General features: G+C 52.3%; 1 protein-coding gene across 1 annotated transcript in view; it reads left to right on the top strand.

Moving 5' to 3' along the window:
• The first annotated feature begins 426 nt into the window (after nucleotides 1–426).
• Nucleotides 427–23,062, top strand: part of CCDC13 (coiled-coil domain containing 13) — a 45,116-nt gene continuing 22,480 nt past the window's right edge. Inside the window, exons 1-7 of the mRNA XM_036267240.1 lie at nucleotides 427–512; nucleotides 9,160–9,386; nucleotides 11,247–11,395; nucleotides 15,375–15,517; nucleotides 17,211–17,300; nucleotides 20,809–20,925; nucleotides 22,041–22,145. Of these exons, the coding sequence (XP_036123133.1) occupies nucleotides 9,166–9,386; nucleotides 11,247–11,395; nucleotides 15,375–15,517; nucleotides 17,211–17,300; nucleotides 20,809–20,925; nucleotides 22,041–22,145 (825 nt within the window). The 5' untranslated portion in view covers nucleotides 427–512; nucleotides 9,160–9,165. The remainder of the gene's footprint in view (nucleotides 513–9,159; nucleotides 9,387–11,246; nucleotides 11,396–15,374; nucleotides 15,518–17,210; nucleotides 17,301–20,808; nucleotides 20,926–22,040; nucleotides 22,146–23,062) is intronic.

The raw sequence follows: 23,062 nt of genomic DNA, 5'->3' as shown, positions 1-23,062 counted from the left end.
AGTGCAAACAAAAACAGCCCAGCAGTTCCAACAGCCAAATACAACAACTTTTACTATTTCTATGCATCCCTCTCAGTCTGGTTTCTATGCCCAGTTTTTAAAAACACAACTTATTTTTAGCAAGAGCGATTCTGTGTCCTGCTGTTTGCACTCGCCATCACAACATGACCTTTCCCCACAACATTTTCCAAAGACATTCGTGGTGGGATCGTTCCGTCTCCAACCCCCCTGCAGGACTGCGGCATGTGCACCTCCGCGCAGAACGTCTGATCCACAAAACTTTCAATATATGTTCCAGAAGCGGCCACCCGACCAAATTTAACTCTCAGACGCGCGACACCCGCTTCCAGCCCACCGCGCCCATTTCCACCGCGTACCCTGGACCGGCGGAGCCGCTGTCACGTCCTGAACGTCCTCTCGGCCACCGTAGAATCGCGGTGACGTTACGCCGGTGGTGTAGCTGGTTTCCCTGGTGACAGTTGCCGGGGCAGCGCGAGAAGCGTCCGGAAGAGGTGACCAAGCTGCGGTGTCCCCGCAGGCAGGAGCGCAGTGACCGCTAAGTGCGGGGCGGGGGAAGGGCGCGGGCTGGGGCGCGGGGAGCCCGCGGACTCGGGGCCTGGGCGGAGCCGGGGCGCACACGCTCGCCCGGGCGCGCTGCACGGGCCGGACGCTCTCCGGACGCCGGACGCAGAGCGAGGACTCTCCGCCCTTTGTTCTGGGAATCTTCACGCACAGCCTCCTGCCTCTCCAGGCACCTACTTTCCGCGAGGTACAAGGGTTAGTGAGGCTCAAAAGGTGGGTCGCCTGCCCAAAGCCACATCGTAGGTGGCAGTCAGACCTCCAACTCTGGTCCGCCTGACTCCGGCGCCCTCTTCTGGTCTCTGCTGCCGAGGCCGCGCGCGCGCCGCACCGGGTGGAGCGGGAACTGCGACCTGGTGGCATCCGCTCCCCGCCCCCCCGCCCCAGGGCCGGTCCCCACGGGACCGAGGACTAGTCGAGAGTCCTGCTTGACGACCCAGTCACCTTCATCCCGTCCCCAACCCCAGCCCATCCCTGCGTTGATGCTGGCCTGGCAGGCAGTCCGTGAGCCTTGTCCTACAGGGCGCACAACTAGCCTTCTCGGGGCCGGCTCCACTCCACCCCCAGGACCCTAGGCGGTTGCTGGGAATACAAGATGACAACATAGTAAAATAATAATGATAATAATAATAATACAGAAGGAAGGGAGGAAGGAAGGGGGAGAAAGAGAAAGTGGCAGGCTGGTGGGGGCAAGGGAAGCCCATGTCTGGATGGTCAGCTCCTCCTCACCGGTCCCTGTGCCCTGTCCTCTGGAAGCTTTGCTTCACCACAGGAAGTGCCGTGGTGGGTGAGTGCCACTCCCCCCATTCCATGGCTCTAAGTCTTTCCTGAGCTGAGAGTTTCTTCCACGCAACCTTAGCCTTAACTTTAAAAAATTAGGCCTTATTTCTTAAAGAAATTTTAGATTTACAGAAATACTGAACAGAAAATACAGAGAGACCCCATGTATTCTTCTCCCCTTACCCCCATTATTAACATCTTGTATTTGGTGTGGTATATTTTTTACCATTGATGATCTTACAATGTTATTATTAACTCTATAAGTTTATAGTTTACATTTTAGGGTTCACTCTTTTATATGGTGTAAGTCTATGGGTTTTGCCAAATGCATGATGTCCTGTATTCACCATTCAGAATAGTTTCACTGCCCTAAACCCTCCCAACCCCCTTGCTCCACTGTTAATTCCCCCCTTCCCTCTACCCAACCCCTGCAACCACTGATCTGTTTACTCCTCTCTACAGGTTTGCCTTTTGCAAAATGTTATATAGCTGCAACCATATAGTATGCAGCCTTTCAGACTGGCTTCTTCACTTAGCAATGTGCATCTAAGTTTCCTTTATGTCTTTCTGTGGCTTGACACTCATTTCTTTCCATCAATGAATAATATTCCTGTGTATAGGTGTACCAATTTGTTTATCTAGTCACCTATTGAAGGACATCTTGATTGCTTCTGATTTTTGGTATTGTGAATAAAGCTGCTATAAACACTTGCTTATAGTTTTTTGTGGAGACTGTAACAAAAAGTTTTAAGTTTTGTTTTTTTATCCTCACCCGAGGACATTTTTCCATATTTTGTTCAGATAGAGTGGGAGGGAGAGAGAAAGAGAGAAACATTGACATGAAGGCACGCATCGAGTGGCTGCCACCCTCATGACCCAACCAGGGCCGGGGACAAACTGTAACCAAGGTACATGCCCTTAGCGGGAACCGAACCGGACCTCAGGCCGACGCGCTAACCGCTGAGCCAAACCGGCCAGAGCTGTGGAGACTTAAGTTTTCAGCTCATTGGGGAAATATGATTGCTGGATCATGTGGTGAGACTATATTGAACTTTGAAAGAAACTGCCAACTATCTTTCAAAGTGGCTGTACCGTTTTGTATTTCCACCAGCAATGACTGAGAGTTCCTGTTGCTTCACATCCTTGCCAGCATTTGGTGGTGTCAGTGTTTTGGATTTTAGCCATTCTAGTAGTGTGTAGTGGTATCTCATTGTTGTTTTAATTTGTAATTTCTAATGACATATAATTTTGAACTTTTCATATATTTACCTGCCATCTGTATGTCTTCTCTGGTCAGGTGTATGTTCACATCCTTTGCTTAATTTTTTTTTTTAATCCTCACCCAAGGATACTTTTTTCCATTTTATCTTCAGATAGAGTGGGAGAGAGAGAGAGAGAGAGAGAGAGAGAGAGAGAGAGAAACATTGATGTGAGAGAGATACATCAACTGATTGCCTCCTGCACTACCCGACCAGGGCGGGGTACCGATCCGCAACCAAAATATGTGCCCTTGACTGGAATCAAACCCACGACTCTTTGGTCTGCAGGCCAGCGCTCTACTACTGAGCCAAACCGGCCAGGGCTTTTGCTCACTTTTTAACTGGATTGTTTCTATATTGTTAAGTTTTAAGAGTTCTTTATATTTTGGATACAGTCCTTTATCAGATGTGTATTTTACAGATTTCCTGAGGTTTGTCTTCATTTCCTTAGCAGTGCCTTTTGCAGAGCAGAAGTTTTTATTACTAATGAAATCCAACTTGTCAAATTTTTCTTTCATGGATCATGCTTTTGGTATTATATCTAAAAACTCATTGCCAAACCCAAGGTCATCTAGATTTTCTAGATTATCTTCTAGAATTTTTAGAGTTTAGCATTTAGACATAGGTCTGTGATCCATTTTGAGTTCATTCTTGTGAAGGGTGTAAGGTCCGTGTCTAGATTCATTTTTTTTGCAGTTATCCCACACCATTTGTTGTAAAGCATACTTTTTCTTCATTGAATTGCCTTTGCTTCTTTGTCAAAGATCAGTTGACTCTCTTTTTATAGGTCTAATTCTGGGTTCTCTAGTCTTTTCTCTTTATCTGGTTGTCTGTTCTTTCACAAATACCACACTGTCTTGATTACTGCAGCATTATAGTAAGTCCTGAAACTGAAGCATCAAACTGGCCACTTTGTTTCTTTTCATATTGTGTTGGCTACTCTGAGTCTATGTCTTTTCATATAAACTTTAGAATCAATTTGTCATTATCCACAAAGTACCTTGCTGGGATTTTTCTTATGATTGTGTTGAACCTATGGATCAATTTGGGAAGAACTGACATGTTAACAATATTGAGTCTTCCTATCCATGTACATAGAATATCTATTTAATTATTTGATTTCTTCAGTCTGAATGTTATAGTTTTCCACATAAGGATCTTATGCATGTATTGTTAGATATATACCTAAGTATTTTCTTTTTTTTTTTTAATCCTCATCCAAGGATATTTATCCATTGATTTTTAGATAGAGTGGAAGGGAGGGAGAAGGAAAGAGGGAGTGATAGAGAAATATTGATGCAATAGAGACACATCAATTGGTTGCCTCCCACACGACCCCAACCAGGGCTGGGGATCGAACCCGCAACCCAGGTATGTGCCCTTGACTGGGAATCAAACCCAAGACCCTTCAGTTGTAACTGCTGAGCCAAACCTGCCAGGGCAGTATTTCCATTTTTTATGTGAGTATAAATGGTATTATGTTCTAATTTCAATTTCCAATTGCTCGTGTCTGTTTCTTCATCACTCAGCTTGCGGCTGGCTGAGGACGCCTCTCCTGGGGTCTCCCGGCCAGTCTCTCAGGGCTCCCACACCTCTTACTCTCCAGTCTGACTCATCATTAGACTTGTGTGGGAAGATCGAAAATAGACAGATGCCCAGGCCACAACCCAGAGCAATTATTCCCACATCTCCTCTGGCTGCAAGCATATCACAGAGCAGATGCTAATCTCTGGGGACCGAGGTGTCCTGTGAGAGCAGGCATGCTGTCTGTCTTCCAGAGGCTTATTGGGCCAAGGACATCGCATTTCATACGATGAGTAAGATGACAGCTGAATTCTCAGGCGTGCTTCTATGCTCGGCACTGTATTACATGCTTTCCATTCGTTCTCTCACTTAATCCTCACAACCACCCTGTGAAGTGTTTAATGATTACCGTCCCATTTTACAGATGAGTAAACAGGGAGATTGAGTAATTTGCCTGGGAAACAGTGTGCTTTCTAGAAGAACCTGTCCCCCATTGACTCCAAATGCATGTTGGGAATAGAAAAGGAAAAAGACTTGTTACTGTGTTCATTCATTCCTTTACTCATTCATTTATTCTTTCTCTCATCCTTGAATACCTGCTACATTCATTCATTCAAATATTAATTGAAGGCCTATGCTGGGCAGGATGTGAAGAATTAAAAAATAAATAAGGCATAAGACCCCTGCCTTTAAGAGGCCTCTCAGCAAAGCGAAAGGATAGAAATAGTCACAGATGGTTATAGTACATTGAGGTAAGTTTAGTGATCAAGGGACACCTGAAGGATTCTAGGAGTCCACAGAGTGCCCCCAGGGGAAACCGAATGGCTGAGCAGGAGTTCGTGGGAAGGAGATGGGCTGCTGTGGGGAGCTGGGGAGGGAGGAAGTCATCCCAGACAGGTAGAGTGGCTGAAGCAAGCCTTTGAGACGCCTCCAGGCTTGAGCCTTAGCAGGAGTCACAAACCCAAACATCTGCAGGGGCTGATGGGAAATGGAAGCGGTGAATCCAGCAAGTGTAAGAGAGGGAACAGCGTTTACTACAATAATAACAGGCAGCTGACGTGCCAGCTGCAGCATCTGGGAGTGGTAGGGACCAGGATGAGGGGAAAAGCACACCCTGCCCAGAGGGCACTCGCTCTGTCCAGCAGCTGTGTCCAAGTGGGGCCATGAGACCACGGGCTCAGCATTGCAGATCCGTAAACTTTTACAAAAGAAGCTAGAAGTCTGGTTTTAATTGAAATCCACAGCCCTAGCCGGTACGGCTCCGTGGTTAGAGTGTCAGCCGGTGCACCAAAGGGTCATGGGTCCAGTTCCTGGTCAAGAGCACGTACCTGGGTTGCAGGTTCAGTCCCTGGCCCGGGAACAAAAATGTCTGTAGGGTAGATGGATGCTGCCCTCGGAGCCAGAGTGTACGTGATGAGTCCTGGCAGGTCTTGCGGAGGCAGGAGCCACTTAGATCTGGTTTTGGAAAGGTTCCAGGTGGTTGTGTGCAGTAGGAACAAGACAAGACCCAGGCAGCTAAGGAGGGAAGCAGGTAGCCAGAGAGATAGGAAGATACTGGGGGGCTACTGGGGTGAGCCTGATGTCACCATCTTCTGAAGCAGGTGAAGACGAGGCACAGAGGAGGTGACCTTGTAATGTGAGGCAGTGGCTGCAGAGGCTGGAGGCAGCTGTCATGAGGCTTGGTCACTGTGGGCACAGCAGCCAGGGAAGACTTTCTGCTGAAGGGTCACAAGAATCACTGTGATGTGGGACAAGAGGAGGAGGAAGGGAGTTCTCCAGAGAGACCACCAGGAAGGGAGGAAATAATAGTATTTTGTTTCTACCAATGCCTACCTGACAGTTTTCACACCCCCTTTGCATTTGTCCTCTCACAGGACATGTGGCCTCCATGTCATCATCTCCTGCTTACTGAACAAGGGGCTGAGGCCTGGAGAGGTGCAGACATTTTTTAGACTCACACAGCTGGTACCAAGCCAGGTTCACCTTGAACCCCATATTCAGTCTCAGCTTGGGCCAGGCTTCGTATACAGGAGCCAAACCAGCAGCATCCAGCACCCAGGCTGCACCCTGACCAATGATGTCAGACTCCCCGCGCCAGGGACGGCATCAGAATGTGTAAAGCTCCCTGGGTGGATCCAGCGTGCAGCAGGGACGCCAGCGGCTGCTTTACGTGCTGGTCACAGCCTCCGGGTTGCTGTTCTGACTCGCTGTTGACCCAGAATAGTTATTCATAGCTCTCTGTTGTGTTCTCCAAGGTGACCCAATTTGGCAAATGAGGTATATGGTCCTCCCTCTTATAACCCAAAAAAATAGGAAATCACAGGATAAATTTATTTTTAAACTCTATTAGTTACATTTTCAAATAAGAGGCATAGTAGGGTTTTCGTCCATCTCTAGACACCTCTTAAGCTGAAATTCCTTTAAACCAGGTCGGCAAACTAAGGCCCATAGTTCAAATCCGGCTCACTGCCTAGTTTTTAAATAAAGTTTTATTGGGACAGCCACACCCACTCATTCCGGTGTCTTCACTGCAGAGTACAGTGGTTGCAACAGGGACCACATGGCTTAAAATATTTACTCTCTGGCCCTTTATGGAAAAAGAGGGCTGGGTGCAATATTCTTCATTTAGGCAAATCAGACTTTTTCTGTGGGGTGTAGGAGCAAGGTGATGCAGAACCGGCCTTGTGTAGGGGAACCGGCTGGAAGGAGAGACTGAGACCAAATCCGCCAAAGCCTTGAATGCCTTTGGATTGGGTCTGATGGGCATCGACTGATGCTTTTAGCATAGGGGCGTATCAGGCTCCAACTGTGCTTTAGAGAAAGTAGCCATCAGTGGAAGCTGGCTAGACTGCAAGGGAGGTAGGGAGAGGGGCGGGCAGCCAGGGCAGTAGAGCCTGTTCGAGCTGTCCTGAGGACAAAACCATTCGTCCGTCCCTCGTTTACCAAGTACTGGCTTCATGCCTGCTACACACCAGGCCCTGGGATAGGCACTGCAGATTCAGCAGTGAACATCACACAGTGCCTGCCATTGTGGGGCTGGCAGGGAGCTAGAAAAGCAATCAACCAATAAATATATAATGTTTCAGGTGAAGCTAAGTGCAATGGAGAAAGATAAAACTGGGCAAGGTCATCGGAGTGAGGGTAGGAATGCTTTCTACAATGGAATGGTGAGAAAGGCCTCTGTGATAAGGTGAGCAAGGTGGATGTCTGGGAAGAGAACATTCCAAGGAGAGGGAACAGCTAGTGCAAATGCCCTGAGGTAGCCATGTGCACAATAATGAGAGATATCAGTGGGGATAGGAATGTGGGGACAGATTTGAAGACATTACGGAGAATCAACAAGATTTATGACTAATCGGATGGTGGGTTGATGACGTGATGAGTTTGATTTAAATCAGGGATGCTTAACACTGGCTACATTTGAAAAGCATGTGGGGAGAGTTTTAAAATTCCATTGTTTGTGTTCTATTATTCTATTTATGTGAAGTTCATAAATATACAAACATCCAGAATGTATAAGGAACTCAATAATAATACAATATGATTTTTTAAATGGGCAAAAAATGTGAACAGACACATCACAAAAGAAGATGTGCAAATGGCCAGTAAGCACATGAAAAGATACTCAACGTAATTTGTCATTAGGAAAATGCAAATTAAAACCACACTGAGGTAGCACTACATACCCACTGAAAAGGCTAAAATTTATACTGACCATACCAAGTGTTGACAAGGATGCAGAGCAACTGGAACTCTCATGCACCACTGATGGGAATATAAGTGCTACCACCACTCTGGAAAACAATTTAGCAGTTTCTTATAAAGCTAACATGAATTTATCCTATAACCAGGCATTTCCAACTCTAGCTATTTGCCCAAGAGAAATAAAAACATATGTTCACACAAAGACTTTATTGTATACGAATATTAATGATTCATAACAGCTTTATTCATAGTAGCCAAAAATGAAAACAGCTCAGGTGTCCAATAACAGGTGAATTTGTGAACAAACTAGTATATCTATACAATGGAATACTACCCAGCTATAAAAAAAGAATAACTAGTGAAGAATGTAACATGGTGAATCTCCAAAAGGAACAAAAAAAGAACCCAAAACAAAACAAAAAGACACATACCACTGCCTACTGTATGATTTCAGTTATATGAAATTATAGAAAAGACAAAACTGTAGTGATGAAAACAGATCAAAGTTTGCGTGGGGTTGGGCCTGGCAGGGAAATCTATTGCAAAGGGGCACAGATGAACTTTTGGTGTGAGAAAAATGTTCTATCATGATGGTGGTGGTGATTTGCACAGGTATATATGTTTGTGAAAACTCATTTGCACACATAAAATTGGTGTCTTTTATCTTGTATACATCATCATACTTTAAGGGAGCTGATTAAAAAGAAAACAGACAGAACTCATCTTCAATGGCAGAAGTCAGAATAGTGGTTACCTTGGGAGAGGACACAGACGCCCTGCTCAGGGACTGGAACTACCCTACACCTTGATCTGGGGGTCACCAGAGGAGTGTATACTCATGTAAAGATTCATTGAGCTGTATACTCAGGATTTATGTACTTTATTATATGGAGATTATACCTCAAAATTATACCTCAATTTAAAAAGTAATGATTAAGTGTCATTGTAGGAATTGGGATTTAATTGGTCCAGGGATGTGCCCAAGCATTGCCCTATTTTAGGAGCTCCTGGGAGTCGAGAGCCACTGTTTTAGGTCAGGAAGGGGTGAGTCTGAGTCTGAGTGATGGGGAGTGTTCTGATGCCATTTGCAGCCTGGTGGCACAGTCAGGGCTAGAGGAGGGTGCTCAGCTCAGCTTTGGCTTCAGGGGATAGAGAAGGGGGTGGTCTTCCAAGCTTCTGCATGGCCACACCCAAAGCGGAGCAGCCAACACCAGGGTTGGGGGTGTAGACCGGGCTGACTCTGTACTGAGCCCTCCTGGAAATGTGCACAGTGTGGCGTTTGCTTCAGCTCAGGCCTCTTTCCTGCTCCTAGGGCAAGATGGCTGCGGAGGAAAGCTCGCAGGACACCTTGCGGCTGCAGTTCAAGGCCATGCAGGAGATGCAGCTCAAGAGGCTCCAGAAGCAGATGGAGAAGAAGATGGAAAAGGAACTGAGCCTCAGTAACAGAGTCGATGACCCAAAAGAGCCCTCGGAGGCCTTGGATGGCCTCAGCCTTTTCCAAGCCGGGGAGCAAAACTCGCAAAACAGCTTTGAACAGAGGTCAATGTGAGTTTGAACTGTCCCAGGAGCACCCCGGGGGGCGGGAGGTGGGGAGGAATGATAGCAGGCAGGTAGACAGTCTGGGTGACCAGATGTGCGACTGTAAGTTGAGACACAGAGGTGTTGACACAGAGGTTGTTATTGAAGACCCCTGCATCAGATAGAGCATCCGTGCTCCTGTGGACAAAATTTGATATGAAATGTGCTTAAAAGTCATTTAAAGTCAAACTGAAATTTTGTAACTCATCAAAATTTTGAAAATTCACTTGAATTTTCTTATGTAGTTTCTTGTGGAAACTGTGTTTGGGTTTCTGAGGAGCTGGTTGGCTGACTCTGATGGTTCATCGAAACTCTTTGCTTCAAATCTCATCTGGGATAGTTCTCTCATGCCAGTTTCAACACTTAAACCTGTCTGTCCTGCAGAAGGTCCTGGTGGGTTCCTTGCTGTTTTACAGTTGGTGTAAAAGTTGAAAAGAGTCCAGAACCTTCTCACTTTGCTCTGAATTTGACTCCACATAGATGCATATTGATCTATACCAGTTATTGGAAGCAGGAGTCTGTATTGATACAAAATTCTCTGCTTGTCGTTTTACATAAAAATCACAACAGTTGTTGAGCTATCTCTTTGCTTCTGGCTTCACCCAGAATCTATTTTCTCCATCTTTAAATTCTACTTCTTATGGTTTCTCAATTCTCAAAATGTTCTACTAAAAAATGTTAATTGGGAAAAAATAAAAATCTCTCAATAATTGAAACAATTCATATAGCTCTTAAATGTTAGCCCTAAGTTAACCCCAGACCTATTTGCAAATGATCTTTTTCCAAAGCAGGAAATGAATTGATGGAGACTTGAGCCATCGGTAGATTAACAACAATAATAGCTGTTATCTAATAATTTCTATAACCTGTAACTTCTATAACTCATTTACTTTCTGGGCAGCTGTCTCTAGGGAGCCTGTTCTATTTGTATCAATGGAAGTGATCACAGACCCACCGTCACAAGTTATTTGTGTTCTGAAAAGAGCCGTACAGACGATTTGTAACATACAAAACCAGCCACCTGTTCTCATTTTCTGTCAGTTTCCCTAAAACCTAGAGACCTAGCCTTAACTTAAGGCTTAGACAGATTTTGTTTGGTCTTCTAATATGTGTCTACAATGAAGACTGTAAATTTCCTTCGATGTATGCCTTCAGCTGCATTTCGCGCGTTTTGATATATATTGCTTCTGCAGTCCATTCTAAATGCTTTGCAATATATATTACGATTTCTTCTCCATCCACAAGTTAGGAGTGTGTTGTTTTTAGTTTCAAACATATGATAGATTTGCTGTTTTTAAATTTAATTTAATTTTTGCTATATTTTGAATACTAATTTCTAATTTTAGTCAATTTCCAGGAAAGAAAATGGTCTGTATGATGTCCATTATTTGGAATTTGCTAAGATTGCCTTTGTAGAGTATATTAATACATTGTGATGCAGCTTCCGTGGATGCTTCAAAGGACAATGAACTCTCTGAGTGGGGTTTTACATGGCTCTCTGTTGGATCTACAGTAAACCATGTTATTCACACTTCTTCCTTTCACGTGTGCGCTTGTGCATGTGCATGTGCATGTGTGTGTGTGCACGTGTGCATGTATGCGCTCGCACGTGCTCGGCGCCTCTGTGCTGAATCGTTCTGTTTTGAGACTGTTGTATTAAAATCTGCTCAGTGAAGGTTCCTTTAATTTCTCATTACTATTTTGTACAGACCTGTTCTTATCACCACCTAGTGCCCCGCAAGATACAACCAGCCTGGGCAGTGGCCCCGGCCCTGGCCACAGTCCCTGCACAGGAGCGGTAACCCTGCCTTTGCCTTGCAGGGTTCTTGAAGCCGAGGTTGAACAGCTGCGCCACCAGCTCAGGGAAACAGTGGACGAGAATGGGCGGGTGTACAAGCTGCTGAAGGAAAGGGACTTCGAGATCAAACACCTCCAGAAAAAGATAGAAGAGGACAGATCTGTCTTCACAGGTAGCTCCACCATTGTTGCGACAGTCCCAGCCCCAAAGTCCAGGTGCCCTGAGGTCCAGGCCCAGCTGTCACGGAGCCCACCCAGCAGGGCAAACAGCAGCTTCCAGAGGGCAGGTGCCCAAGAGAGAGTGCCAAGGGTCAGCTGTGGCCAAGCCCGCTCAGACGAGTCCTAGAAATGCGGGAGAGGGGAGAGGGAGAGCGCGGGCCAAGCAGTCGGCTCCCCAGGAGGCGGGAGGACTGCTGGGCAGCGGTTCCTGGCCAGTGCTGGTGACTCGGCTGGGACTCGTGACAGGGTTCTGCATGGTGCCTGCTGCATGTATGTGGGCCAGCGGGACCCATTTTTGTTGGTGCTCTGGCCCTGACATTGAAGCGTGGATGTGAGAACGCCCCAGTAGAAACAGGCATTTACTCTACTTGCTGCTCCAGAAAGGTGGGCGAGACAGGGGCGCTAGCTGTTTCCGGGGACTTCCTAGGACCCCGCACAGTCTAGAACAGACCTTGGCCCTTCAGGTCCAGGCTGGACCTTGGCTCTGTTGGTGGAGACCTTGGCCTCATGGGTCTGGTGGGGACTATGGCTTTGTGGGTTTAAGATTGACCTTAGCCCTGTGGGTGTGGGCTGGACGTTGGCTCTGTGGTTCTGAGCTAGAACTTGGCCCTGCAGATCTGGTGGGGACCTTGGCCTCTGCTCCATGTGCGCCCATTGAGCAACTCCCAGATGGCTGACTAATAAACCACCGAGTCAATGTCGCCAGTCACAGAGAGCAGCAGGCCTCACCCAACATCTGCCATCCTGTCCCTCCCTGCCTTTGATCTGAAATGCCTTTCAGGGTGGTGCAGCCAGAGGACCAGTGCCGAATTAAACAGCAAGGGACTTTGGTATCCTAATGGCCCTCGGCAGTCTACTGAGCCCCCCATGCTTTGGCCTTTTCTGTTTAAAACAAAATGCTGAAGACCAGGCTTAGTGTTGTGAGGAACAGAAACACATACCCTGGCGCTCAGATGTGAAGGGGCAGCTGGCCCTTGGGCAGGCTGCAGGGAAGAGGCTGGCTTCAAGGGAGAGCAGACCCCCACCTGCCAGCGCGTCTGTCCGTCTGTCCGTCTGTCCGGGAGAAAGCTGCCCTCCAGCTCTCACCTCAGCCAGACAACGCACTTCTGCCCGTAGTCTCTGGTGCCTTTCAAGCTGCCTCCCCCGAGCTGGGGCCCGGAGGGAGGGAGTGTGAGTCCGAGCAAGTCTGCGTGCGGGCCCTTTAAGAGAAGCCTCAGCCTCCCTCAGCCTCAGTTCCTGCTGGTTTTTATAGTCAGAAATCATGGGGCTTCTCTTCCTGGCACAGAACCCTGAGCCGGGGGCCTGGCGTGGGACGGGGACCCCTTGCTCCTTGGGGAGGACCTTCCCAGCTGAGGTGTCCCCCCTGACACAGCCCATCCACGCCTCCGCCCTCCTACCAGTCTCCATGTGGCTTCTTCTTTAATTCCGTAGTTGCAGGACTTCCATTCAGCTCGAGTCAGGCGGTTCTGAATGATGGCTGTTCTGTAGTCTAGTTGTCATCTTGACGTGGCTGTGGAGGAGGCGATGCCGGTCACCCACGCGCCATCTGGACCAAAGTCCCAGTCCACGTGTTCAGACGCGGCCACAAGTGACGGGCTGCTGGCAGCTGGCAAACTGCTTTTCCTTTGGTGGGATTTTTAGTGATTGCCAAAGTTTAGTGTTTTTAAACTATATTTCTTTGTACTGTTTATTAGTGATTGCTCTAGTGGTTGCAAATACATCCTTAACTTTTCACAGTCTCCTTAGAGTTAATATTTCATCACCTCAAGTGGAACGAAGAAACTTGATCTCCGTGTGGGTTGCTTTACCCTCCCCGCTCTGGTGCAGTTTTTATGTGTATTATTTCTCTATAAATTGAAAATCTATAGATGGTGTTATCATTGCTTTCAACCATTGCACATACTTCAAAGACCGTCAGGAGGCCCACAGAGCCTCCTGTATTTCCCCAGGTGCCCGGCACGTCTGTGCTTGTCCACTCACTGCCCATTGGCACAGGGGCAGCCCAAGGGTCTGTCTGGAGACTGGGTTGGAGAGAGAGAACAGATGCCCAGAGGTTCTTTCCCTTCTCTCCCTCCCCCCTTTCTGCCTTTGGATTAGAAAGGGCAGGTCTTAGACCCCTTTCTGATGTCTGGTTCCAGGATTTGCACGGCTTTGGAGTCCTGGGAGGAAGACATTACCCAGAGGATGCGCACTAGACCATCGTAGTCCTAGGCCTGGCTCCCTCCCCGTGTCCTGGGTCCTTTCTCCGTGCACGTCCTCGTCTTGTCCGGCAGGGCCGGCAGCACGAGCCTGGGCGGAGTCCTGTACCCTATTCACCGTCCACCTCAGTCTTGTTCTGAGACGAGTTACAGTCTCAAAAGTCATCCTGAGAAGGTGTCTCTGCCAGTGACCCCCGCTGAGACGTCAGAGCGTACAGGGAACTCGAGGGCATTCAACCCAACGCCCTCCAGAGAAGGCGAGGGCCTGCAAGGCCACCTGGCCAGCCCCCCCCACCTGCCTTCTCTAGGGTCCCACACCGCACAGCCTCCCCTGTTTACATCCCTCCGGCCGCCCCCTACAGACTCCTGCCCTTGCCCTTGGCTACTTCCTCAGACACTCTAAGCACTTTCCTGCCTCCGGACCTTTGCACTTGCTATTTCCTCTGCTGAGAACACTGTTCTGCGTGGCCGATCCCTCACTTCATTCATCCGGGCTCTGTTCACACGTACGTCCTCAGAGAGGCCTTCCCTGACCGCTCCTAAAATAGCATCACCCCGTAGCTCTCATCCCAGCATCATGTACTGCACAGGACTTATTCCTCCCAGGTATTAGAATACATACGTATGTTTGTTTTTTATTGTCTGCCTCCCCTGCTAAAATGTAAACTCTGTAAGTCTTTTTTATTCACCGTCAAATCCCTACACCCAAAGGGTTCAACACTTGGTAGAAACTCAGTGAACACATGAGTTCATATTATTAGGTGTAACCACAAAGTTCTGTGTAAGAAGCAACCATGTGATCTCAGCAGTGTTCAGCAGTAAGCACTGATTTAGCCCAAACATCCGGGGGTTGGTGGGGATCGGCTGGGCTAGGCCAGGCTGGGCTAGGGCGGGTCAGCTTGTTCCCTGTGTCTGTCTTCCTCCCCGGGAGCAGGCGCCGGCCTGGCGTGTTGTTCCTGTGGAGGTGGCGTAAGTGAAAAGGGCCAGTTCACCTGCTCAGGAGCTTCTCCGGCCTCCGCCTCCCCCTTGTCTGCGAACATCCCATTGGCCAAAACAAGTCCTTGGTTGAGCCCAGAGTCAGGCAGGCATAGAGAGGTACAGGGGGTACACCCTTCTCCCTGGAGGGCACAGCAGAGTCTCAGGGCATGAGGTGCGGCTATGTAGCCCTATCACTGAGGAGGGCATGAAGAATTGACACAATCAGTTTATCTCCCACAGGATTAAAACTCTGCTTCCCTATTTTTTTTTTTTAATTTTCATCCAAGGATATTTTTCTATTGATTTTTCAGATAGAGTGGGAGGGAGGGAGAGGGAGAGAGAGAGAAACATCAATGTGAGAGAGAGACACCGACTAGTTGCCTCCCACATGACCTCAACCAGGGCCGGGGATTGAGCCTACCACCCAAGTCCGTGCCCTTGACCGGGAATCAAACCCGTGACTCTTTGGTCCGAGGGCTGACGCTCTAACTGCTGAGCCAGATCGGCCAGGGCTGCTTCCCAGGGTTCTGATTTCTCCAGAATATGCCGAGTCTCTGAGTGGTTGCGTTGCACTCGCTGCAGTTGGGTTTCGGAGTGCCCAGGTGTGTGGCGATGCAGTGCCCCCGAGCCTCTGCCCCTCCGTTAATATTCACACCAGGCAGCTGAGCGTTTAAAGCCCCGGGTCTGGGTCCAGTCCCATGAGTTGGCGGCGTGGGCCTGTGTTTTGAACTGACCTCACCGTTTTTCTTCATTTCAGGGTCAGCCGGTGTGGCTGGGGACGTGATCGCCACCAAGATCGTCGAGCTGTCCAAAAGGAACCGGGTGCTGATGGCGGAGTCGGAGGTTGCGAAAACCAGGATGAAGCAGCTTCGCAGTCGTGTCCAGGAGCTGGAGCAGGAAGTGAGGGCCTTGGTCCCGCTCCCTCTGGGGGCCTCGCACTTGGGCGCTTTGGCCCCTCCTGAAGGGCCTGTGGGCCAGTGCTGCAGTGAGCCCCTCCGTCTCTGTCACTTCCTGAGGGGGAAGTGTCGGGAAGCAAGGGGGACAGAGGCCACGGAAGGCAGCCGGCACAGGGGTTAGGGCCTGGACTTGCGGCCTGACTGCCCGGGTGCGGATCAGCCCCATCGCTGACTCAGTGTGGGACTTTGAGCAAGTTGTCAGTGCTCTGTGCCTTAGTCTCCCCCATCTGTCACATGGCAGTGACAACAGCCCCCACCCAGGGTGTTCTGAGGACTAAATGACCTCACGTCGCAAAAAGCTTAGAACAGGACCGACATGTGGTAAGCGCTGGATACATGTTTGTTAAACACATTGACAGGCATCCCTGCCCATCTGAAGCCAGAGCCAGGAGCATCCGCCAGCTGGTGTCACGTCTCTCCACCTTCCTCCTTCTGCCCCCGCCCCCCGCCCTCCAGTGGGGCAGGGGCACAGCCAAGCAGTTCACGGTCCCTGAGGACCTGGAACGGAACCCAGGTGCCAGGCAGAACCCACGCGGCTCCTCCTCACACGGCCCAAGGAGCCGAGGCTGGGCGGGGAGGCTTTCTCAAGCCACACAGTATGTGCTGGCGCCGGATTTCCAGTCCAGGTCTGTGGCTCTGCAGACTGCCCCGCGGTCGTGTGCTTGGCGTGGGATCAGAGCTGCCTGTTCTAGAACAAATCTTTGAGAACCATCTCAGGCTCTGTGCCAGGCCCCGGGGAGACTGTGGGGAGCAAAACAGGCCTGGTCCTTGCCCCCTGGGAGATAGACCAGCAGCCAGGGCCTCAGGAGAGAGCATGCACGGTGGAGGCCGGAGGATGCGATGGGCAGCCTGGGAGAGGTGGGGGAGGGGCCTCCGTGCAGATGCCCCGCAGGGTTAAGGCCCTGAGTGGGGAAGGAGGTCTGAAAGGAGACCAGTGGCTGAGAGTGACCCAGATGGGGTCAGAGAGCCTTGTTAGACTGGGTTTGGTCTTTGTATGAAGACCAGTAAAGTGTCGGTGGGCTGTCTGGATATGATGATGGACTTGGCCACTAGGCCTTGGGCCCGTATAGCAGGACCCTCTGTGTGTCCTGCCCTGAAACATGAAGTCTGTAATTCCTCTCCCCTCCCCTCCCAGGCTGTTAGAACTCCAGGGTACAGACCCTTGATTTCTAGATAGAATGAAAGAGAAGGAGGAAGAAAGAGACAGAAACAGAGAAACATCGATGTGAGAGAGACAAGTTGACTGGTTGCCTCCTGCGCGACCCCAAATGGGGCCTAGGGATCGAACCTGCAACCCAGGCATGTGCCCTTGACCGGGAATTGAACCCGCAACCCCTCAGTCCACAGGCCGAGGCCCCAACCGCCGAGCCAAGCCGGCCAGGGCAGTGTTCTCATTTATTACGTTGTCAGTGAAACCAGGGCCACTGCTCTGTGATCGGGGGGAGGGGCAGACCGTCCATTAAACCCTGTCCCCTGGCACAGTCAGTGAGTGAGGGTCCTGCCACTGAAGACCCCAGCGTGTGCTGGAGGGCAGCCACTGAGATCGGTAGCCACCACCTGGGGTGGCTCCAGCCTATTCACTGGGCACGCAGGTGCCGAGAAGAATTAAATATTCAGTGTGAGGTTTGCTTTTTCAGCTGCAGACGGCCCTGGCCAGGCTGCCAGCCAAGGGGGCGACGGACGCAGGAGCTAAGCCGCCGAGAGCCCAGACAGGAGACAGAGCCTTGGTATGAATTCTCTTAGCCACCTGCCTGGGTCCCCCTCTTCCATGGGACTGTAGGTGCCTCTGCCCGGGATCTGCCCCCGCCCGGGGAGCCAGTGCCACCATCACAGTGTCTGCAGAGCAGCTGACAGGGAGCAGTGGCCAAGCAGTGGCCCCGCGGGGGCCAGTGAGGGTCTGACTCTGACTCAGCCCCAGAGAGGGAGGGTGGGAGGGGCCCGAGGACCCTGGAAGCCTAGAGTTCAGGATCAGGAGCGGGGGCCTGGCCCCACTGGCCGCCCCCTCGCAGCCCAGCATCCTCAGTGGGGAGACAGCCGACCCCGTCACCCGGGGACGGGGCCTCACTGCTGCCCACGACCCAGCGTGAGGGGCGGTTTATTTTGTGAGAAGTTTCCTCCTGGAGGCGCTCCAAGGCCACAGAGTGAATGTGACCACTGGGGACGGGGCTCGTTCCTGAAATGCCCTTCCACTGAGCCGGCGACCAAACCCGGGAGATGTGAACTGCAGCTCCATGAAAGGCCATCTGACCCGGGCTGCAGGGAGGGCCCAGACCAAGCAGGTCGTTGACAGCACCGGCCTCCAGAACACCCCAGGAGGCCCCCTGGGAAGCCAGGGCAGTGGGTGATCAGGTTCCAGGCCTCGGGACTCGCAGCTCAGTGCCCCCTTCCCAGCCCCTCCCCCCGGTTCCTCCCCCTGTCCTGAGGAGAGTTCCATCCCATGTGCATGGGGGCCTCTTGGGTGCCAGGGCCGGGTACGTCTCCTGGGGGCCAGTCTCACATGAACCTGGCTCCTTGCTGGGGAGGCAGGGGAGGGGCTGGGCCCTCAGCAGGGGCTGACCGAGTGTGCAGAGCCTCTCCGGGCTCCGAGGGACGTGCTCAGTGGCCCCTGGTTTATCCAGAGCATTGAGCACCCCCAGGTCCCTGGCTGGAGCCCCCTGGACGGGAACGTGCTCGTCCAGGCACTTGTCGAGCCTGACAGGACTTCCTGAGCCCTGTGGCCCGAAGAATCTGGCCAGGGCCTCTGTCCAGGGGCAGCCAAGGGGGAGATGAGTAGCCATATTGAAGGAAGGAGGGGACAGGGCCTTCAAGAGAGGGGGGGCTCTGAGGTCGCGGAGGAGCGCACCCCTCCTCGGAGGTGGCTGGGAGGTGGCCTGAGGAGGGATCCTGAGTCGGACCTTGCTGGAAAGGCGGGCGGGGAGGGCCTCCTCGCGGGGAAGCTGAGGCGCAGAGGCCGGGGAGCAGTCAGTATTTCTGTCCCGTTTGCTAGCTGCTGTCAACTGGATAACGTTGGCCTGCAGCCCGGAGCCCCTGAGGAGGAGGAGGGGACTGTGAGCCAAACAATGTAGGGGTGGGGTCGCCGCGGAGGGAGGCCTTGAATGGCAGCTGGTGCAGGAGTTCGACCCTCTGCTGCGGCTGCGGGAGCCGGACGGTTTCTGACGGAAGAGGGGTGATGGGCTGAACCGTGTGTTTCTGGGCATCTTCTGAGCGGAGAAGGAACAAAAGCGATGCCCCCCTCAGTAGACTGTTCCGGCCGCCCGGGCTGCAGGCTCGCTGCACACTCCAGCCCAGAGCTCCAGGCTCCCAGGGAGCAGGGCCTCCCTCCGGCCGCAGGAGGGGTGTGAGCGCTGGCGCTGTGCTCTCATACCCGGGCTCCAGTTACCCCTTCAGTTGCCCCTCGAAGAAAGCAGCCCACGCAGAGTCCCCCACAAAGCCTGTGGAATTTCACTCTGGGCGAAACAGCTCTGAAATGGCAGGAGGTAGGGTTGGCGCAGCTTCCAATGGGGGCACTGGGCTGGCAGAGCAGGGGGGTGATGGCTGCACACGGGCCCAGCTCTGACCAGAGCACCAGCTGGACCTCTGCCCCCTTTACCGGCTGCCCACCCACGTCAGGCTAAGCCCCTTGGCATTGCCCTCTGGCACAGTCTGCCCCAGACAGCACCCTTTACTTGTGTTACCCTATGGACACTCACTGGCCCTGGGAGGCTGGTATTACATGCCCCCATTTTACAGACGTGGAAGCGGGTTGGAGAGACGTGTCATCGCCCGGGTTCTGGATCCAGGTCCTGTCTAGCTCTTCCCATGCTCTGAGCAGGGCAGCGCGGGCACACGGGAGGCTCGTGCACACTCCCAGCTCCCACGCCACCGCCCGGCAGGGCCAGTCTGACAGGCAGGGCTGCTCCCGCTCCACGGCAGACCCGAAGCAGCGTGGGAGCAGGGAGGACAGAAACAGCAGCCATGAGAAGGGTGGCAGGCAGCCAGACGGCGAGGACACACAGAACATGGAGGGTACATTGGGGTTCATCTCAGTGCCCAGCCTGCAGATTCTGCCCACTTTGGTTCTGTTCAGCCTCATGGGGGCTATGGAAGCAGGACAGGGACACGTTTTATACCCACTTCACAGACGAGGACACCAGATGCGCCCAGTGGCTCTCGGTGGGGCAGCCTAGAGCCTTTGGGGTCCGTGGAACCTTCCAGCCCCAGCCCACTCAGCTCTGCCTTCCACACGCGTTCACATGGAGGTTTGGTTGTGTCTGCTCAGGAAAGCGCAGGACCCACTGCAGGCCCCGCCCTGCTTCCAGAAGCCCAGCCCCCCTTGCCTGTCGGGACAGGCAGATGGGACCCCAGCCCAGCAGCCACATTCCTGCTCAGTGAGGCTGGGGCAGCGGTGTGAGTGCGGAGTCAGCCAGGCAGGGGACAGGCAGGCTTCTAGTCCCCCTCGGTCCCCCACCCGCTGTGTGCCCCAGGGCAGGTTACTTCCCCTCTCTGCCCCTCACTGTCTCACTTAAGGGAGGGGTTTGAAAGGGCTGCACTTGGAGTACCTTTCACACCAAACTTCTGTGAGTCTCAGGAACGTCTACTGAAAACAGAGAAATGGGTAGCACATTGGAAAAAAATTTACATTCAAGTCGTTTAAATCAAACATTATTTAAAAAACAAAAACCATCGCCAAGAGGCCCAGCGGGCAGTTTTCATGGTGGGCGCAGCTGCTCAAGCCACAGAAATGGAGCGTTTGGGAATTAAACGGGGTCCTTATTTCTGTCCAGTGAGCTCGCTGCCAGGAAAGAGAGCCCAAGGCCCGGGCTGAGGACTCCAGGAGAGGGAGACCCCACGTTTGGCTGGTCGTGGCCCTCCTGCCAAGCTGGTGTTGCCTTCTGCAAAGGAACTAATTTTCTCTTTATTCTCAGTGACGATGGTTGAGCCCTGCCATTGGTCTCTGAGCACAGCAGAGTCCACACCAGGAAGGGCCTGGGACTCGAGCATGTGTCGGGCTGTGGGATTCACACCCACACCTCCTTTCCCAGCCAGCGCTGAGCCGAGGGGACCCCCCCCACCAGCCTCCACCTGCATCTCTACGGGGCTGGCACTAGAACCTACCTCACAGGGGTCTGGACTAAGTGAGATGCTCCTTGCTGAGCACATAGATGACGCCCAGCCCGTGCTGGGAGAAATGGGGGTTATGGTTATTATTACTATTTGGGCACCATGTGACTGCTTCCCATCCTCTTTCCCAACCAGCCGGAGACCCCCGAGGTGAAGGCCCTGCAGGACCGGCTGGCAGCCGCAAACCTGAAGATGAGTGACCTCCGCAACCAGGTCCAGTCTCTGAAGCAGGAGCTGCGGATGGCCCAGAAGGTATTTCAGGGCCAGGCTTCAGGTGTTGGCTGGATCGGGAAGGGACAGGACAGGGACAGTGGGTTCATTCAGGACCAGTGAGGGCTTGGCCCCGTGAGCATCACGCTGCTTGCTCTGGGTCAGGCTCCAGCTCCAGCAACTTCCTTCCACCAGCCCTGAAAGCAGACCCATGTGGCGCGTGGGGTCACCGGCTGCCCGAGGGGGCTGGCATGCAGGCCCTGTGGTGCCTGCTGTCCACCCAGGGAGAGTCCTTAAAATCTTCCTTGTGCTGAGTGCACCCCAATAGATCCTGGGTCTCTCCTTCATAAGCCACCTTGGACTTGGAAGCCTGACAAGACCTGCCTCCTGTCCTCAGCTGTCTGTAATATTAGAAAATGAATAGGTTGTTTGTGTATTAAAGTCCCCTTTCAAAGGAAAATATTCGGGCTTGGGATGCAGGCCCAGCTGGTTCATTATTTATTTTATTTACACAGTGAATTCTCTGGCATTTGTCTTTCCTGCTGGAACCACTCAGACCAGCCAAGATTTCCAAAACAGCGCTCTATTGTAGAAACAAGCAGCGCGGGAGACGGTGCACTAGATCAGGTTTCCGTGCCGGGCTCCAGGGGCCCAGGACGCAAGCCTGCAGGTGGGGCCCGAACCCCCCGTCCACAGCCCAACACTGGGCCCCCCCGGAACTGACCGTCCCCGACTGACATTCCGAGGCCCCTCTTCCTTGCTGCACTCAGACATGGCCCCTGTCGGTGGCTTTCCACAGAGGGCGAGACCCTGTGGCAAGGGCTTCCGGCAGCCGCCCACGCGAGCTCAGTCCTAGGTGACCAAAGGAAGGAAGCAGATTTTGGTCAGTGTTGTGGTTCACTCATCCCAAATATGTTGAGAGCCAGGGGCCCCACCTGGGCGTTGTCGGCAGTCCCTCCTCTGCGCTAAGCATCTCCCAGAAATGCTGAGGATGAGGGCCCACTGCCGTCTCAGGGACAGCTGCTCCTGCAGCGGGCCAGCTGGCCTCCGGGGCGCAGGAAGGTTGTGAGGCAGAGGCTGGGCCTGCTGGGAGCCCCGCGCACCCAACCCCGCTCTGAAGGGGCAGCAGGTCCCACCGAAGGCCCCGCCCCTTCCAGGTGCTGGCCAGTGAGGCTGGGGAAGACGTGAACATCCAGCAGCTCCTGTCCTCGCCAGGGACCTGGAGGGGTCGGGCTCAACAGATTCTCGTTTTGCAGAGCAAGGTGAGTGAGTCATCAGACTTCTCCTGGCCCTAAACACGGGGCTTGAAATGTCCCAGAAAGACCCACACGGACCCACATCAAGATACAGGACCCAAAAAAGGCCTCCTGCAGGGTCGTCATTTCACATTCTCCCCAGCCAGCCTGATTTTAATTTGTTATTTAATGAACAGTCATTTATGTAACAGTTACCATGTGCCAGGAACTGGTGCTTTGCAGAGCCAAAGCCTTTGATTTATTCGACTCCAGGCACATTTTTTCTTAGTTCATGTACATTTGCGTGACAGTGTACTTGTAGGCTTCTCCCAGTTTTGTCCAGATGCTTGTAGACTTTTGAAAGTCTTAATGACCCAGTAAAAACTCAGCTTTGTCTCCCTCTTTGTGTTCTAAATATTTGGAGGCTGAGCAGGGGCTCCAGAGCCCGACTGCTTGGGCTCAAGTCCTGGCTCTCCGCTCACAGTGGTGTGGCCCCGGGAAGTTACCACAGCTCTGTGCCTCGGTTTGCTCGTCTGTGCACAGTGGGTTATGATGGAACCTGCCCATGGGGCCGTCGGGAGGGCCCTGCGCACAGTGGGTTATGATGGGACCTGCCCACGGGCCGTCGGGAGGACCCTGTGCACAGTGGGTTATGATGGGACCTGCCCACGGCCCGTCGGGAGGTCCCTGCGCACAGTGGGTTATGATGGGACCTGCCCATGGGGCCGTCCGGGGGACCCTGCGCACAGTGGGTTATGATGGGACCTGCCCACGGGGCCGTCGGGAGGGCCCTGCGCACAGTGGGTTATGATGGAGCCTGCCCACGGGGAGTCGGGAGGGCCCTGCGCACAGTGGGTTATGATGGGACCTGCCCACGGGGCCGTCGGGAGGACCCTGCGCACAGTGGGTCATGATGGGACCTGCCCACGGGGCATCGGGAGGAC

This window comes from Molossus molossus, unplaced genomic scaffold, assembly GCF_014108415.1.
Source record: "Molossus molossus isolate mMolMol1 unplaced genomic scaffold, mMolMol1.p scaffold_m16_p_18, whole genome shotgun sequence".
Taxonomy (NCBI): Eukaryota; Metazoa; Chordata; class Mammalia; order Chiroptera; family Molossidae; genus Molossus; species Molossus molossus.
The sequence above is the reverse complement of the archived record's forward strand: the minus strand, read 5'-3'. Positions and strand labels throughout refer to the sequence as shown.